Source organism: Xenia sp. Carnegie-2017, unplaced genomic scaffold (assembly GCF_021976095.1).
Source record: "Xenia sp. Carnegie-2017 unplaced genomic scaffold, XeniaSp_v1 HiC_scaffold_16, whole genome shotgun sequence".
Classification (NCBI taxonomy): domain Eukaryota; kingdom Metazoa; phylum Cnidaria; class Anthozoa; order Malacalcyonacea; family Xeniidae; genus Xenia; species Xenia sp. Carnegie-2017.
Window position 1 is genome coordinate 14,485,271 of NW_025813469.1, and position 18,776 is coordinate 14,504,046.

Sequence of the window (18,776 nt, forward strand, 5' to 3'; positions counted from 1 at the left end):
ATCTAAAGTGTTATGGGTCATGATTGAACTGGTTTGAATGAAATGATTATTTATTAAAGAGCTTTTGTTTATTTTTTGTAGTTGACTCTTTGATTAGGGAAGACTTTGAATGACAAATCTATCTTCAGCCCAATACTAAATGAAAATGAAATTGCATTTTACATACCCATGTAAGTACTTTTTGGAATGAGTCTTGACAACATTTTACTCCATGTTTATTCAATTACCTCCACTCCAGTGGCGTAGGTGGCCTGCAGCATCGTAACCAGGCGCTTGGCTTGTTTTGCTTTGAGGTACTTCATATTTTATAAATTGAATGATTGAATGTAACACGGCGTGCGTGCTTGCGCGGGACGACACGCACGAACAAAAAATGGGAAAATCGCGTGGGAGCTTCCACACGTAATCGGTTTGTTACAGCCACGCTAATGCGCGATGCCCACGCACGCCATGTGAAGCGCCTGGGTACGAGGCTGGCTGGCCTGCATGTTTGGTCTTGCAATGTAAATTTTTCGATGTTAACCGACTGTGTTAACAACAGTTATTTAATCACGGTTAGCACTAACTATCGTAGTTTACTTTTTTACTGTACGTACGTAAGTCCTAAATTAAACTGCGTTGCACGAAACGTAGTCAGTCAAATAATTAACTAACTGCGTAGGTAACTTGCGTCGAAACTGCATGGAGAGTTTTTTTACATAAAATTGCATAACGTTTAATGAATTTTTTGTAATGACGTTGAGTGAATGCAAATAACAACGAAAAAACGACGATGAAATAAAAAAACGCTCACCTTCTGCAGTAACCTTAAAATATTGCAGATTATTGTCGTGTTTACGATGCAAACGAAAATTTAAGAAAAAGATTCAAAGAAAACATTCTGACTATTGAATTCGGATTTCTTCAGAAACTTTATTTTATCACCTGTACAACCAATTTTAAATGAACGTGCTGTGCAGAATGAAACAACCGTATATTTGTCCAAATATTCATATTATGTTGTACGTGCTATAGCATCATAGTGTTTGAATAACCTGCTGTAGACCTTGAAACTAAGCGAGAGGTTATGATCAGTTGCGTAACTAAAACCACAGAATAGATATCTTAAACAGAAGGTCCACTCTTATCGGAACCTTTGATGTTTGTGTTCCCCACTTTTCTGAAGCAAATTTCAAGCAGACACGCCTTCCAGCAAGATACTTCCGCTAGATCACAATAGAAAATATAGATGTTTTAGTATTTATGTCTACCTTTATGTTTATCTTTATGCCTACTTTTATGTCTACGTTTATGTCTACCTTTATGTCTGCCTTTATGTCTACGTTAATGTATACCTTCATGTCTATCTTTATGTCTACCTTTATGTCTACCTTTATGTCTATCTTTATGTCTACCTTTATGTCTACTTTTATGTTCACCTTTACGTCTACCTTTACGTCTACATTTATGTCTACATTTATGTCTACCTTTGTGTCTGCCTTTATGTGCACCTTTATGTCTACCTTTATGTTACCTTTATGTTTACAATTATGTCTACATTTATGTCTACCTTGGGTCTATTTTTATGTCTACCTTTATGTCTACCTTTGTGTCTATCTTTATGTCTACCTTTATGTCTACATTTATGTTTACCTTAAAATTTATGCATTTATCGTATTATAATTTTTAGTAACAGAATACATATTCCTTTATTTGCTGTATTAAAATGCACTATAGTAAATACAATATATTTTGGTTAAGTCTCCGTCGATCAGCGTGGTCGAGTGGTGTGATACAGGTTTCTCAGGTTGAGGTGTGAGGTTCGAGTCCTTCGAGGTTCAGTTGATGATGGGCATGGTGTGTTAAACGTTAGGCTTGCAACGAACGAGAGACGAAAGTGTGAGGGTGATGAAAGTGGATAAGTTGAGGAATGTAATGTTGTGCACAAAGTACGCAAATGGTATTTCTCTTGTTGAATTTTTCGAGAATGGAATGCGACACTTAGAAAAAGATCAAAAAAATAGGGGATACCCACACAATTTTTTGGCCTAAAAAAGCTAAGTCTTTTGATCAAATTTTTCTGTGACTCCCTAGAAGTTAGGGAGTCATATTTTTAATAGTCAAGAACCTCAGAGCAAACAGATCGCCCTTTAACTCTCTACTAACCTCAACCTTGCACTCAATCCTTAAGCTACAACCCATACCAGCACCGACACAGGGACGAACCAAGAACCTCGTGCATTGGAGGTCAGACAAAGCCCGTTGAGCCAGAAGCTCAACAACGAATACAACAGAGTTTTTGGAACATTTGCCACTTTTCCTTAATAGAAAGACATATAAAAACTTGTCGATAGCATATATCAATTAAAACTTTCAAATAGAACAGCATTTAATAGCCTTTATTATTTATGGCTTTAAAAATGTTTGGCAAATGCCTTCGCTGGCATCATAGTGATAATAGAACTATAATTTTCCGTATTTTTAGTGGAAAGACATGTAAACCATACAAAAACATATCAATTAAATCTTTGAAATGGAAAAGCATTTATTAACCTTCTTTGCACTTACGTCTTTCAGTTTAAAAATGTTTGAAAAATGCCTTCATGCTTCGCTGTCTTATGTTAACATTTCATTCGAAGCAATTCATGTTTCTTACACGACGAAAGAAGATGAATAAAGCATGTGCAATATCATCCGCTGTCACGTGATGAATCTGGACAATCACACGCAAGACCTTATGGTCAATAGTTTCCATTTAAAAGCGTCCATATTGATTCTTGGTTCGAATTTTCTATGAACGATCTTTGAACTCGTGGAATGAGTAACGAAGCAAGCGACAAAGATAATGCTTGCTTTATTCAATATAGGCTGAATACATTTTATTGTTTAATGATTTTTGTAATACCATAGAACAATGATAATTTTCGTTTGCACTTAAGGGAGAACATAGTTTTTTGTTTGGTAACACTACCTATGAGGATTATTTTCGAGAGATATCAGGCAATTAGTTCAAATACAAAGAATGAAGATTGAACAATGGTGTACAATCAATGCATCATGATTGGCGTAAAACATGTGATGAATAATATCTTTAGGCATTCGTGACATGATGTTTATAATATTCATTGTTAGCATTAGAAAAATTTAAGCGATGTTTAATAAATTTAATTCGGAAAACAATAGTTTTTCTTAAACAAAAGAGCTATGTTTCCTCATTATTCTATGGTATTATGCAAATCATTAAATGAAATTTATTCACCCTATCAAATAAAGCATGTGTTATCTTTATCGTTTAGCCATGCATTCAATGAGTTTGAAGCATTAAGATGTGGGCGACTTCAAGTTTTGGCACTTTTTATTAGCGTTGAGTCGTGTTAGAAACGATTGTTTATCATTATGACCTTGAAGATGTTTATTAAAAGTTAGAAATGGTAAAATAGTACGAACAGTGGCGGCTTCGTGAGAGTAGATACAAATGATCCTGTGCGTTTAGTGAACAACGGGCAACATAAATTCATTGATCATTTGTAAATGATGTTTGTGGTGTAAGCAGACGATCAGATGCGAAGGTCAATTATGACATACCTCACCATGGATTTCTATAAATACACTTTTGTATACAGAAATTTATGGTAAGAGAAAGTAAAATAAAAGAGATCTATTTTACTTGCTGACCGCGTTATTAGTAGAATAAAATAAAATCTCGGGATATTTTTATATTGCAATAGACTTATACCTTATGTGTACATGGTTTATGTTTCTTACATTAAATTTCTGAGAACTTTTGTACTGTGACGTGACAAAAAATATGTAAAAACTCCTAATTTTTGTTATGCATCATCAACCAGCAGCAAAAGTATGGTGGCTACCGTCCATGCCTTCTTGACATCCCAGTTCGAAGCCTGCCTGTTACCTTGAAAGTTGCATCGCCTAACAAGATCTACAAATGTCAGTGTGCAAGTTAGATAGAAGTCTAAACGATAGTTCAAGATGGTGGATGAACGAGAGATGTGAAGAGAGATAAACGAAAGATGATCAGACGAGAGATAAAGATAACATGTGAAGAAACCATATAATTTAAATTCTTTTAACTTTTTCTTCATAAATTTTCACGAAAATTTAGGCAGTGCACTTTGAACCTGCAATCAAGTGCGCCGAAGGCGAGCATTTCGCTTGTGTTAAATCTTCCCGACACTAAAAAGTTTTGGAACTTCTATTTAATCATTTTGTTTTATACATTTTAATAAAGAGAAATTGCTGATACACAATAATACCATGTAGGTCTTGAACCCGTTTACATGTGCGCCGATGTAGAGTGTGTCTTGTTGGCGCCATACTTTTCAGATACTAAAGCGTCTTTAAAACTTGTATTTAAACTTTTTCTTCCGTGCTTGTTACGAAAAATGCGTTTGACGATATGCTACTTACTATATGTTTGATAAATGTTTTCCACCAAAGCAATGCGATGAAAGAACTATAAAGGCAAATGTTTTCTCTTTTTGAAGTTTTCATGTCGAAACTTCGCATTACAAGACATTAATGCCTTCGAGGTAGATGAAAGAAGACGAATAAAGTAGGAACAACGTCATGCATTGCTTGTGGTAAACCAGGGCAATGATGCGCATGTCCTTAGTCAATTTTTCTTATTTAATGGCGTCCGGATTATTTGACTAAACAATTGAACTGATTTATATTTTTTTCATCAACTTCTTACTGCAATGGCTTCTACCAAACCAAATTGTTTTTGCCAACTTTTTGAATTCCCTTGCTTACTTTTTTACTCTGGTTTCTACTAAATGATAAGAGCCTCATTTTTTCACCATACATTTCACCAAAACACGCTGGTTTTGCTGAATTTTGCTTTGCCCTTTACTATTTTTTTACTTTGTATAAACTAATATTGTAGTAGCTTTTGACATTCGCAGTGTTCTGAAACCGTGTGGTTGAATAATTGTACAATGCAAAATTATGAATTTGTATTTTATAGTTCATATACTACCAGTGTTCAAAGGTGTCTTTTTCGATTAAAACCTAAATTAACTCACCCCTCGACTATAGCAAATATGCTGTACTCTTTTCATTACATTACGTAAAGGAAATACAGATAAGGTTAGACCGTTGTTTGACATTGCAATCATTTTCATTTGCAAAGTGATATATTTAATTTGTTATTTGGTAAATCACATATTACTCAAGTTATAAAAGGACATTATGGAGTGACGCTGAAAATACGCTTTATCATCTGAATATACTTTGTACTTGAAACTTCGTTATTTTTCACAGTTTCATTCACAGTTTTACTGACAAACTTTTGAAGTAACGACTGCAAGGATATGGCGATTGTTTAAACTGTCTACTTCTATCAAGTGTCAAATGACGATTTTTTTAAATGTCGTATATGAAATAAGGAGTTCTCTAACTAAAAATAACGACTGTTTGAATACACATGATTACATTCGAGTATGGTGTGACAGCTTTTAAAGATGTCATATCCCATGAAATGAAGACTTTTACAAATTTCGTCTCCTATAGAATGAGAACTTTATGAAATTTTGATTCTTTTTTTGTTCCGGGGAACTAGAGAAAATTACAGATTAAGAAACGTGAGAATCCGGCAATTTAAAAAATGGAGAAAACCTTGTGCTTGGCGTGTATTTGGATGAAGTGGTTGGAAGACATTGGAAGTACAATACTTGGACAATACACCAAAAAAGATTTTACCAGAGGCAAAATTATCTAGAAATTCGAAAGGCGATGGACAAAGCTATTTCCTTTGCCAAATCTGGCTTTGGAAACATGTGCAAAAGTCCAAACTTTGACCTACGTATCTGTTTTGTTTTAGTTTTGTTGACCAGTTTTAATTTTTCTGTTGCAGACTAAAATTAAAAAATTACATTTTTAGTATCTATAGAAGCAAATAGCAGTTACGATACACTCTACAAGGTAATAAAATGTTCAAAAGCAATGATAGCTTGCATTTATTGATTATAAATTCATTTTCGTGATAAAAATTAGCTACTACAGAAATATAAGTCAAAGAGGTAATACATAAATTTGTTACAAACATATTGTTGCGGCAAAATATTCATTAAATGCTCTTGAATTGCGAAATTCGCTTCAATTCCATTGCAATAAATTTGGACAGCATGTCTAATGTTATCAACAATTTCACTTTGTTGCTCATTTAATTCATAAGGGCATGTTGGTACAACAACTCTTTGAGCTTCTTCATTTACATAAACTTCTTCCTCAACAACAAAAAAGTATAATTCGTTCTGTCCCATTAGTATGTCTTGAACAGCACAACTTGGAGAATCTACATCATGAGCCATTCCTAAAAACCAGAGTTGCCGAGGTCTAGTTCTTGTGTCTGAGGAAAGTTTGAAAAGAATCGAGAGATTGATCAAGGGAAACGATAATATAATCAGAGGAGCGGAAGTCAAAGCTGTTAGCAAGGGAAGGCTAATGCACATAAGCAGGCCTCTTTAGAAACTGTACCCGCTGGAGATGGATGCAAGGGTAAGTAAAGACAGTTGTTCAGAAATAGAGAAACAAGAAAGTAGTGAGAGAGCAGAAGTTTCAGAAAAGGGTAGTAGTGTAGAAAGTCATAGGAGACCTAGAAGGGTGGCAGCTGTGGATGCTTGCTGGCGAACAAAAGTTTTGTTTGACCCTAAAGGCTCAAAGGGGGGAGTGTGTCGGAACTTGTGTAAATAAGTAATGGATAATTATTCTTTAATACCAGGAACTTATGTTAATATTTTATTAGTTGTGACACGTTAAAAGTCAGGGCTCTTTTGTCGCTGTCTGTAAATGTAAAAGCTTGAAATGCTTAAGATTATACGTGATGTGAAATAGTTATATTGGAACAGTATTATTGAGTAAAATTATGAATTGTGTGTCGACTGCGCGTACAGTAGGAGACTATACAGTCCCAAAAACGAAACGGCAGAAGCCTAACTGCTTTGTGCTAACGCACAAAGGATAAATTTGCTACACACTTTTAGGGCATTTGCCTGTTGATAAGGGCATTAAACGTTTTCACGTATTATTTTTAACTGTTGGAAAAATCTTTACTATGATAATGACTCATAGAAACCAGTATTACAGTTCTTTGTACTTAAAATTTAAATTTAAGCAGCTTTAATTTATTTTGCTTGATGCTGCTTGCTGTGACTACCCCAAGATCCGCTACTACAACAAATAATGAAAGTAAGAAGGTAAACCTTCAGAATTTTCAGCTTTAAACAATAGTTTTTTAAGCTGCATACTTCATAAAATAAATTGAATGTTTACTGTCTATATAGACTATGGATATACTCAAAGCTTTATTGACTTTGACCACAATGAGTTTCTATACAACATGTTTGATAATTAGAACGGCTGCTGAGAGAAAAACGTTCATGCTGACTTTATTGCTTTACGTTTGCCGATAAGAAATTTACAAAGAAGGCTCTAGCACAAAACCTTAACGCCATCAAACCATACACTTTAACCTACAGATTAAAAGAGCGTGTGACAAAAAAAGATTTCTTGAGGGAAAGTGGCATGAACGAACATTCATCGATAGTATCACAGTATAGAGAACATACAGTAGAGCCAGTTCATTTAATTTTTACGTGCCACGTATATCTTATTACGCATGTGATTACCATATTGGCATCCAGTAAATTGCATTGTGTGACAAATACGATTGACGAAATGGCAAACGGCAGCCAGTAAACTAATTAAATATACAGCAGCCAGTTGCACAGCGAAGTGGCCCTACTATATATTCCTATAATGTGACAGTATTAAAGATTAATGTGGAGCTGAAAATATTCATAACAATACCTTATGTAAATAATTTCAAAAGAACTTGACAGTATACAATATGTAATTTTACATAATATTATGATTTAATTATAATGAATCACGATATGTTCACATGATGAATAATTTGTATATCTACTTGTATTGTTAAAATTTTGAAAGTTCTTTCACAACTTTAATGATAGTGTTTTGTTCACTTTGTCGTCATTGCTTAAGATTTATTATACGCAGAGTTAATAAATCGCTAGTTATTTGCATAGTTTGATATAACAGTACAAATGAAATTACACAAGAATATAGACCACATTAGTTTTGAAAATACCATATGCAATACTATCATTTGTGTGACGCAGTAGTTACATAATCACGCATTTCATTATTTCGTGACGCACGCGCGAGAAACCATAATAGCAAGTATTTTATTGGTTTTTGGACTTGGCGTTGCCAACACGCGTGGAATTTTCTGATGATAGAGTATAACAAGATCCTGTTTTCTTTGCTTTTTATCATTTCCGTTACATAGTGAGATGTAAAAGAAGCCTGTGTTTGGTAAAGAATTTCAAGTCCCACCTATTCCTAAACGTACAGACAAAAAGGATCGGACGTAAGTGAGAGAAATTGTTTCTTATTTTCTTGATTTGTACTTGTGCTTTTATGAAATTTATTAGATAAAACAACAATATTTACCAAATATTGAGAAATACTATAAATACTGGCCAAATGTAGCTAATAAATAAACCAAGAAACGAAAGCAAAAGGTGATTTTGTTTAAGTTGAGAGTGTGAACCTTGCACGTAATTCGAAAGATATTTCCATACATGTTGTCAGCGTAAACTCTTATTTCACATCTTCACATTTTCATGGTGACTTTGCTTTGCCACGACTTTATTTAAATCGCATATTGAATTTACACGTAGCGTAATAAATATAGGTGAAAGCTCATATCCTGAATACATCTAATATCACGGTGTTTGCAACTATTTTATGAAGGATATCAAATCATTTTACAGTAAGATTCTTTTCATAGTAATTCAAGAATAGCATAGATATTTGTTGTATGTTCACTTTAAATTGCTAAAACTAATACATTTTGGTGGATGATGAATAATTATAAGTAATTAAACACATGATTCTGAAGACAAATTTTATATCAGAACTTCTTGCATTCTGTACACTACTTCTAATGTTGCTGAAAAGTTATGAAAGTTTAATAATTCTACGGCATTTCATGTAATTTTCAATTTGTGAATTTAAGATTTATAAAATTATACGCAGTGGGAGTCTGTTCAAAATCATTCAAGAATAGCGTAGATATTTGTAATATGCTCCCATCACCTCGGCAAGCGAAGCTGTCAATAAAGACCCTTTGGTACAATTCTTCAGGGATTTTATTGAGAAATGTTAGCAGTTCAGTTGCTTAAAATCGGTCCTCTTCTAGATAAACAGTATATTAAATCTGCACAAAGTGTAGATTTGTGTGATAATCTACACATATGCACAGTAATTACGTATTCAGTACTTGTTTCCTCCTCATTATCAGCCAGTCAGAAAGAGGTGGCCACATCAAGGTAAATGATGTCAATAAACAATGAAGGCATGGACTCATATGAACATTCAGACAATTGAGTTGTGAGCTTTTCACTCTCATGAACATGGTGTGCATCATCGTGACGTTTCTCGGGTAAATCCACAGGTACACGAGGTCATCATCAGGAGTACAAACGGATTGACCATCTGCCTTGTTTAAAGTTTTTGATCGCCTCTTTTTTTCTCTGTAACTAAAAATCCACAGTGCTTGATTTAATTTGATATATAAATAAATATTTTCAGTTCGCTAAAAGTTAGTTAATTTTATTGCTGAATACGGACCTAATGTGCAAACGTTTCAAGTGGCCATGTTAGTAACTTGTAACGTCATCAGTAAAACACGTTTTCACAGAATAAAAATTATACAGAAGGGCCACTCAAGTGAGCACTGCATCCTCACGGCCGCCATCATTCCAGCAAGATACTTCGGGTTTTCACTTGTTTTCAACCACTGTAATTACATGACGTCATTTTTTTACAATGAAATGGAAATAATTTCAATATAAGAAATGACGTCGTGTCATTTAAGTGGTTGGGAACAAGTGAAAACTCCTAAATATCTTACTGGAATAATGGCTGCCAATATATGCGGCACAACATACGCGAGGACAAAAACATCAAAGGGTCCGACACGAGTGACCTTTTGTATATTCCATATTCAGTGACGTTTGGTTTGCAAGCTACAGATTTTTTATAACTGACGCCCCATTTGTCTTCGTTATTTTTTAATTATTTGCTTGAATTCACAATATTCTAAAATAGGTATTTTAGAAAGAAATGATAGGTATTTTAGGATATCGTATAACTAAATCAATGCACGTTATGTGACTTAAGCTTTTCAAGATTTTTTTAAGCTTTTACAAAATTTGTTAAAAATCGTGCTATGGAAAACAAAACCCATTAGTTACCCTGATCGAACTGATTTTGAAAATTCTTCAAAATAATCCTAATATCTTCCGGAACATTTATATTGCGAAATTGCTAAAGTAATTAACTTCCATACAGCTATAGAAGAGAAATGCCTTTACTAAGATTCAAGGACGAGCGTAAATTATATTTTAAGTATCATTTATATTATAATCTAAACTAATTTGTAATTTTTTAGTGTATACTATCGTATTTTTTATCTTTTAACCTTTTGGACATTTTAAATGTTTTTTATTATGGAACTCTATCGCATAAATTCTAGTAATTTTTTTATTTTACTGAAATAATTTGCATGCAGGTATCCTAATGAAAACAGCTATACTTTTTAAACTTACAAGATTGACCTGCTAAAATTTAAAATTATTTTTATTATAGTATTATTACTGTTGTTGTTACTGGATTTTTTCATAGCTACTACATATTGCAACCAAATTATACATTTTTGCTACAATATAGGCTGAAATTGTTCATATATACAATCTGGAAGCCAAACTGTGTGGAGCTAACTGAAGCCACAAATAATGGTCTGTATTATTTTATACCGCATTTTATGCTCTTACAAATGTGGTCTATGTCTATACGGGGATTGTTGAAACTAAGTTAGTCATGTCTATTTCATTATTTTTTAAAGGATCCGAAAATGGATGCTATTTTCAGAGCCATACCACTGAATTGTTTTCCCTTGTTTGAAAAAATACTGCTGTCTATCTATTTGACATTTACAATCATCGCTCCTGGAATTTCAAAAACATTCGATCGTCAAACTTCTTTTACTTGTAATGACAAGATGATTTCAAAATTCCAAGAAACTTCTCTTATAAAGAACATTGAATCAAGTTGTTTGAGACAATACCAAAATGAAACTTGGGATAATATATATGTGGTGTCCTTCAATTTCTTTTTTCTCTTTTTTTGGGGTATGATCTATGGACAGTCTGTGAGCAATCGACTTAAAAACTTTGATAAGTTCTTGTCAGAAAGAAGCAGTGAAGTCAGAAAGGTTGCATCTAGTTCTTGGGCATTCTATTATTACATCATTTATTTGACTGTACGCGTGATCGGGTTGTCTAGATTTGTTACAGTACTGCTTCCATCCATGTTTCCCATTGAATATTCTTGTTCGTGGCGTCCAACAACAAACGAAAACTCTTCGTTCAACAGTATAATTCTTCCTCCATATAACGAAACTTTCCTTAATTGTGAAATTCGCGATGGTAACAGTGAATGGTGGATTAAATTTGTTGTAGCTGTTGATGTTTTATCGATAATAATGACGATATGTCAGCTAATATACCTATTAAATAAGGCCAGTAGTGACAATTTTTTCACATCAGATAAGGAGTTTTTCACGGTATACATACTCCAAAAACGTGCAGAATTTCGAAAATGGATAAAAGAAATAAAAAATAAACTTCACTTGAACAAACTATTTAATATCCACGATAACGTAGGCAATGCACAAATGTCTGTCCAAAATCTTAAAGATATTTATGTCAACGTCATAATGCAAGCAGAAAGACAATTAAGTAAAGCTTACCCAGAAACGCATGAAAGACACGAGATCCTTCATTGTCATTTCAAACCTAATGAAAGTGCGAAAAAACTCACAAGAGCAACTGACATTTTTAAGTCAATTCCAAATAGCAAGTCGTATCCTAGCTCCATTTTAGTCATTGGAAGGCCAGGAATTGGTAAAACTATGTTGACGAAAAAACTTATTCATGAATGGAAGACAAATGAAGACGACTTTTGGCGCGATAAGCTGGTCATTTTATTGCAATGTCGTGCGATTAAAGAGAAGTACATTACTTTTGAAAAAATGTTAAAGAGTTGCGTTGGATTTTCATTTGAACTGTTTTCAGATATTTACGAATTTATAATGTTAAATCCTGAAAGAACTGTTCTTGTCGTCGACGGTCTTGATGAATTGCCTTTAGATAATGGAGATCTTCGAACTGACGACTCAGGGTCCCCTAATGAAAAAAGGCACGTCATTACACACTTAAGTATGCTACTTGAAGGTAAACTATTGCCTGATGTTACTGTTCTTATTACATCACGACCCACAGCTGAACATAAATTTCGAGATATGGAATTCGCGAGGACAGTTGAAATCTTGGGCTTTTTTGAGGATGAGATAAAAGAATTCGTGGAAAAGTTTTGTCATGAAGATAGGAATATTGCTGACCGTATTCTAAATAAGATTGAAATTTCTCTTGAACTTCGCAGCTTTTGTTACATCCCTATTAACACTAAAATTGTTTGTATGACCTTAAAGGAATGTTTTGCAGATGATGAAAACTATAGTCCAAAGACTATCACTGAATTGTACGATAGAGCAATTAAAGTATTACTATGGCAAAGCCATCCCCTTCTCAGGGACAAGACTACAGAAAAGGATTACTTGAGTATTCCTTTACCATCCAAGCTTGACAAAGATCTACAAGAAATAAAATATGTTGCCATGGAAGGGCTTAAAGACGGACGCCTGATTTTTGAAAGAAAAAGTAACAGTAACTTTAAAAATCTGGAAAACTGTGGCATTTTCAATAAGATTTATGATGATGAACACCATCTTTACTGTTTTCTTCATTTGACTCTTCAAGAGTTTTTTGCAGCGTGGTATATTGTTGACAATTGGCAAAACATTGGAAAGTTTTTGGATGATCATGTTGAAGATCCTAAATGGCATTTGGTAGTCGAATTTGCTGCTGGTTTGGTTGGAAATGAAAAGAAAGAGAAGAGAAAAGATATCAGCGTTATTCTAGAGAGGTATTAAACTTATGATCAATGAGCATTTGTATCATTGAAAATGTTTGATTGTATCTTCATATTGTATGTGACTAGATGTATTTTTTCTAAGTTAATTCATCATCACCAAATTCTTAACATTAATTTTGCCAGGCAGATGAGCAAATATTAAAGTAACGCCTCCTCGATAAGTTTTAAACTAGACTGTCGCGTAGAGTTTGGAAGAAATTATTTCTTTTGAGCGTTTGTTGTATACTTCAGAACATGGTTTTTACATGTTTGCGGATGTAGACCACTGTAGATCCCTGAGTTGTTGCACTTCATTAGAGTATTTGGATGCACTGGGAAGTTATTTAATCAGCAAATAAAAGACTTCAGCATAATGCACACTAAGATACATACATATAAAGCCCATAAAATAAACCTTACGTTCAAACATTAAGTGAAAAAATCTGCTAATGAGAAAACAAATCTAGTGGATTCTCCAAACACTACTTTCTAAAAGTGTAGGACTATTTTTGAAATAGTTTCAAAATGAGCAACAACAACAAGCAAACAGCTGTAAGCTATAACTTAAAACACAAATTTTGAATTTAAGGTTTTTACCTTGATTTTCATCAAAAAATTGCTTGCCGAATCCGAAATACAAATATACATTTTGTGTATCTGGGAGTGGAAAATTGCGGAATTTTCAAAAAAGCTGTAAATTTCGGTAAATCTCAGCGGCATAGTACAAAATCCTCCATTTTGTTGGCGTCATACAATATTCAAAGCCGATCTTGAGATAGCCGCTCCAGTTATTTTAGAACTCAATGGAGTTAGCATTCCAGATATATTTACCTCAATGGGCTGAGTTAAAGCTTACCCGTGCCTTCAACTTACTCAAAATTTGCAAGCAACGACCATTGAGTTCTATAAGACCTGGAGGGGAAAAGAGGCCTGGACCCCGTGGTCAAAAACATGGCGGTAATGGCGGATTTTGTTGGTCAAAACTTCCACTTTAAAATATTTTTTCAATATTCACTCCCTCCTGATTTCCAATACTGTTTATATGAACGAAAACAAGTGAGAAAAAAAAACAATTACGATACCGACAGCATACCATTTGAAAATAATGCTTCAGCATTGCGTGAAAAACACAGTACACACACACATCAAAATAAAGAAAATCGACGGTAGAGAAACGCATATTTTGGCTGTAACATTTAAGTTATTTTATGACATTTTAACCTTTTAAAAGTGAAAATCAAACGGCATTCATTAGTAGACCTGTCAATCTCGTCAAACTTATACTTTATTTCATGCTTCTGTGCATGCGTTTGACTGTTTGTAAACAGTTTGGTGCAACTATTTTTCTTGCTCAAATGGATAAATCTGTGTTAAAATGCTCCTAAGGAAGCAAGAAAATGTTTGCTTCTGTCCTACGACATAAGTCAACTGAAATTTACCATGGATAAGTATCATAAGTTTATTGTCATTACCTGATAAATCTACTGAAAACTCATAAAGAAAGTATGTTGAACTAGAAGAGCTACAAAAAAGAAAAAAATTCAAAACACCATTATGTGTTGGTTGGAAATTTGTATTTTGTAAACTGCTTGGCAGAACCTTGGGTCTATTACTGAACAGAACTACATTAATTTTCCATTGAAATTACAAATTTGGAAACTGAAGTGCATTGGTTTCTCTGACAAAAACACTCTGTCTATTGCTGCATGAAGGCAAAATAATTAATTGACAGTGTAGGCGAAGAAATTTATCAAGTTCTAAAGATATTATTGTGTATTACTTACAGTCTTTTGGAATTGTGTAATGTATGTCAAAAACAAGATATAATTTTTCAAAAATGCTAACCCTTTTAAGCACTACTACTCTTCTGTTTGCTTGAACAGGGGCGGACCAGCTTCGTATATGAACTTAGGCACAATGTCGCACCGTCAGCGCGATTTTTCTAGGGGGGGTCCAGGAACATGTCCCCCCCGGTAAAATTTTAAAATTGGATTGCGAAAAACGCTATTTCCTGCGTTTTTGCAGTTGGTCTTCTAAAATATTTATTACTGGAATGAGCTAACATTCTTGCTCATAAATTATCGATTTTTGACCGTTTCGCTCAATATCAGAGCTCATCAGCATGCCTAGGAAACTCGCCAAAAAATATGCTTTGAGGGTTTCCGACATGGACGGCCTGGTTCATTACAAACTTAGCCTAAAAAAATTCTTTACGCTTCATCAATATGGAATTTCATTTTATAATGGTCTAGTCATACCTATATGCTGATTATTATGCAAACGATTTTATGTCAATTTATCAAATGAAGTTGTCAATAAAAAAAAAGCAAAAAAATGTTTGTAGATTTCGATCGTCCAGGTAAGTAAAGTCCTGAGAACGATTGTTTGTGTTTATATTGACTGAGGTTAGCGGCAGTCATCTTTACAGTCAAGAGTTTAAAAAAGGCATGAAGAACTTTCACTCCGAACTAGAAAGCTAGTTCAATTCTTCTTTGTCTTTGCAAAAGATCTATAATTTTTCTATATCTAGATTAATGTCCTGATGAATATACAATAAAGCAAGACCATTTAACCTGTCAGCAGCCATAGTACTTCTTGTATAGTTCTTTAGTCTTCGAAAGCAGAGAACGACCTCTCACACTCACAAGAAGTGACTGGAATAGTACCTAAGATCTTTAACAATACTTTTATGTTCTCAAAACCTGGAAAATTTACCGACTTTAAAGTAGAAGAGACATTTTCAGGAAGACAAGTTGTAGAAGACGATTCCCAGTATTTCTGCCAGAGATCAAGTTCACCATCTAAAGCCTTTGGATTTGGAAGATCATCCAAGAACAAAGAAGAAAATGAATAAAATTTTTCCTTCCAAGAAACGCCACAAGAAAGACACAAAAGTAACTTGGATGGAATTAAAAACAAGCCATAATATATGCTAGTTGCTGATGAATCAAACCGTTTTTCTAACTCAGAACACAAGTGATCAGCTAAAGGAATGGTTATTGTTTTCTTAAAGTAATCAGATACAGATTCAGACGGAACATTACTTCTAATTGCCTGACGAACACAAGTTCTAAGTTTTTCTCTTCAACACCTACCTTTTCTGCCATCGTTAATGCAATACTGTACCAGTTAGCATGATAAACATCGACTTCATTTCTTACAGTTCTCGACAATTTTTTTAATGCCTCAATCAAGTTCAAACCGTCAGCAATATCATTACTAGAAGACTGAAGTAACTGAGTAACTGGAAGAGTAAGATCAAAAATACATCTAGTTATTACGAATGCTGCAATAAAATCAAAAGATGTCAAAAGATGTAACAGAGGGGAAGCTTTACTAGAGGTCTCACGATTACACTTGCCTTCGACGTTAAAACTCATTTCTTCCAAGGAAAACACAATAGCAACATACAGTTCTTCAAAAGTATCTAAGCTAGTAATACGCTCGACCCATCTTGTCTTACAAGCACTTTTCAATCTCTTTTTTGCAGAATCTGGACAGCGTTCTCCAATGCATTTCTCCAAAATTAGTTGTCTGCATTGGGAAGAGTTGAAAAGTTAGCAACTTCCTTCACATGTTCCAAAACATTTCTTACATACTGAACTGCACAAGTCCCACAAATACTAAGATTTAATCTGTGACTGAAACAATGTGTAAATGGCTTTCTCATTCAAATTCTTAATCCTTGCAGCAAGACCATTAATGCATCCAGCAACAGCACCTGCGCCATCATACCCCTGAAGAATGATGGTATCAACTACTGGAACTAATTTTTTCCTATTCTCTGAAATCTTTTTCTTTAAGTTACTGTCAATGATGACATTTATTGGCTGGCTTTTACGAACTCTGATCCAAGATATCCTTAAGAAGAGCCGTGTGAACATGAAGACCTGATGATGTACTTATATGCTTTTTATTGCACTTTTAGCATCAGGCCAATGTTTAATGGCTCTGAAAAAATATTTTAATTCGACTGTTTTTGGAGGGAAACCTATCACCAAACAAAACACATGGTAAGCAAAAAGCACCATTAAGACTTGGAGAATGAAAGCCAAAGATAATCCTTCAGCCAATCATGTGAAAGGACCTACTGACCATTTGCATCAACAGTTTTAGGAAATTCATAGCATTCATCAGGTACAAATACATTCTTCACAAGTTTTTCAATTTCATGAATTTCCATACCTCTCACCTTTTCTCTATAAAAACCAACATCATATGGATTTCTAGGCAAATCAGCATTTGCAGTTTTATTATCTGGTAATTGCAAGGTAGAAGATGAAATAAAAGAAGCATCACAAGAACCCAAAGCGCTACTGTGAGATATACCATATGGATGAGCCTTAGTTGTCATGGTTGTCTCAGTAGGACCAGAAGGTGTAAACCTCAACTTTGTTTGTATACTGGGCTTTTTAGCTTATGACAAGTGACTACTTCCCTTTCTTTTAGTTCCCTTCCCACCAAGTATCAAAGGCACATAGTGATTGTGTTTGAATGCAGTTGCTTGAGGAGCTGAACCTTCAAAGCAAAACAAAACTCGCAAATAATTACTAGTGGAAGCACAAGCTCTAGATCGAATTCGAGGTTCAATTCTTTGGTTAAATAATAAATTCCACCTATAAGCACTAGAGTATATGTCAGGATAGTAAGAAAAAATGCTACAGGATGTAACTGAAGAGAGTGCCAACAAACAAACAAACCCAGTCCATGCCATATCTTTTGCATTTAACACAGCTTCTGCCCTGACCAGTTCAGCAACAGAACAACCACTTCCAGCACTATCAATTGCTTCAAAAGACTGACATGGCCACCATGCTTGAGATGGAATCAAAGTGTTTGTTATGCTGAGTTTCAAAAAGATTTGAAAAACATGGATGTTTCGCATAATAATCAGCATATAAAAATAATTCTATAGAGGTCATGAGCCTCAAAATAGTCACCACAGAGTTGTCACCAACAAGCAGAATTGAGAATGAACTATAGAGGCAGTTGCCATTTGTAGCAGATCTGAAATAATGTTATGTAAATTTCAAATATTATGCTTCAGTTCATTTTTGTATATCTTATCTTAAGTACACTATTAAACACATCAAGAAATAAATCAATAGAAACGTTGTAAATATGATCGAAATTCGAAAATTTGTTTTGTTTTGAATCACATAAATAAAACACAAATAACAAATCCATCGGGCATCACATCAAGTCAATTTATATTTGCTTATATATTCTTGTGTAAGCATGCATGCATAACATGTCATAAGTTTTCTAACCTTAAGGCAACCAAATTTGTGTTCTTTGTCTTGGCACTCTGCGGTATGTAAACTTCGGCATTGATATTTCGGAAAATATCAACACCGAGACGATCCAATAAATTATCGTTGGTAACAATGCTGTTGACTTTCAGGCAATCCAACATCTCTCCGTAGAGTTGAGCCATAACAGTCCCATCTTTCCTCGTAAAAGCATCTTCGACTCGATCAGTGAAAGATGCCATGCTTCTCATTAAAATCGTTGGTTTTGAAGCTCAAAGATAAAACCTCAGCTATCAACAATCTCAATCTGTGCTGAATTTCGCACAACACCGCTTGAACATTTCAGCAAAAACGGCGGCTCGTTAATCAGCACAACGGCAATAAACCAATCAAGAGACAGATTTTAGTCTCCAAATTCAGCACAATTTAAGGCGTGCTGACTCTGTGTGGGTTAGCTATGGG

At 34.3% G+C, this 18,776-nt stretch overlaps 1 protein-coding gene across 1 annotated transcript in view; it reads left to right on the forward strand.

Annotated features, from left to right (window-relative positions):
- Positions 1-8,185: 8,185 nt before the first annotated feature.
- The window catches only part of LOC124436151 (protein NLRC3-like), a gene marked incomplete at its 3' end in the record, with an annotated part of 63,701 nt that continues 53,110 nt past the window's right edge, over positions 8,186-18,776 (forward strand). Inside the window, exons 1-4 of the mRNA XM_046986075.1 lie at positions 8,186-8,392; positions 9,329-9,481; positions 10,759-10,826; positions 10,934-13,074. Of these exons, the coding sequence (XP_046842031.1) occupies positions 10,824-10,826; positions 10,934-13,074 (2,144 nt within the window). The remainder of the gene's footprint in view (positions 8,393-9,328; positions 9,482-10,758; positions 10,827-10,933; positions 13,075-18,776) is intronic.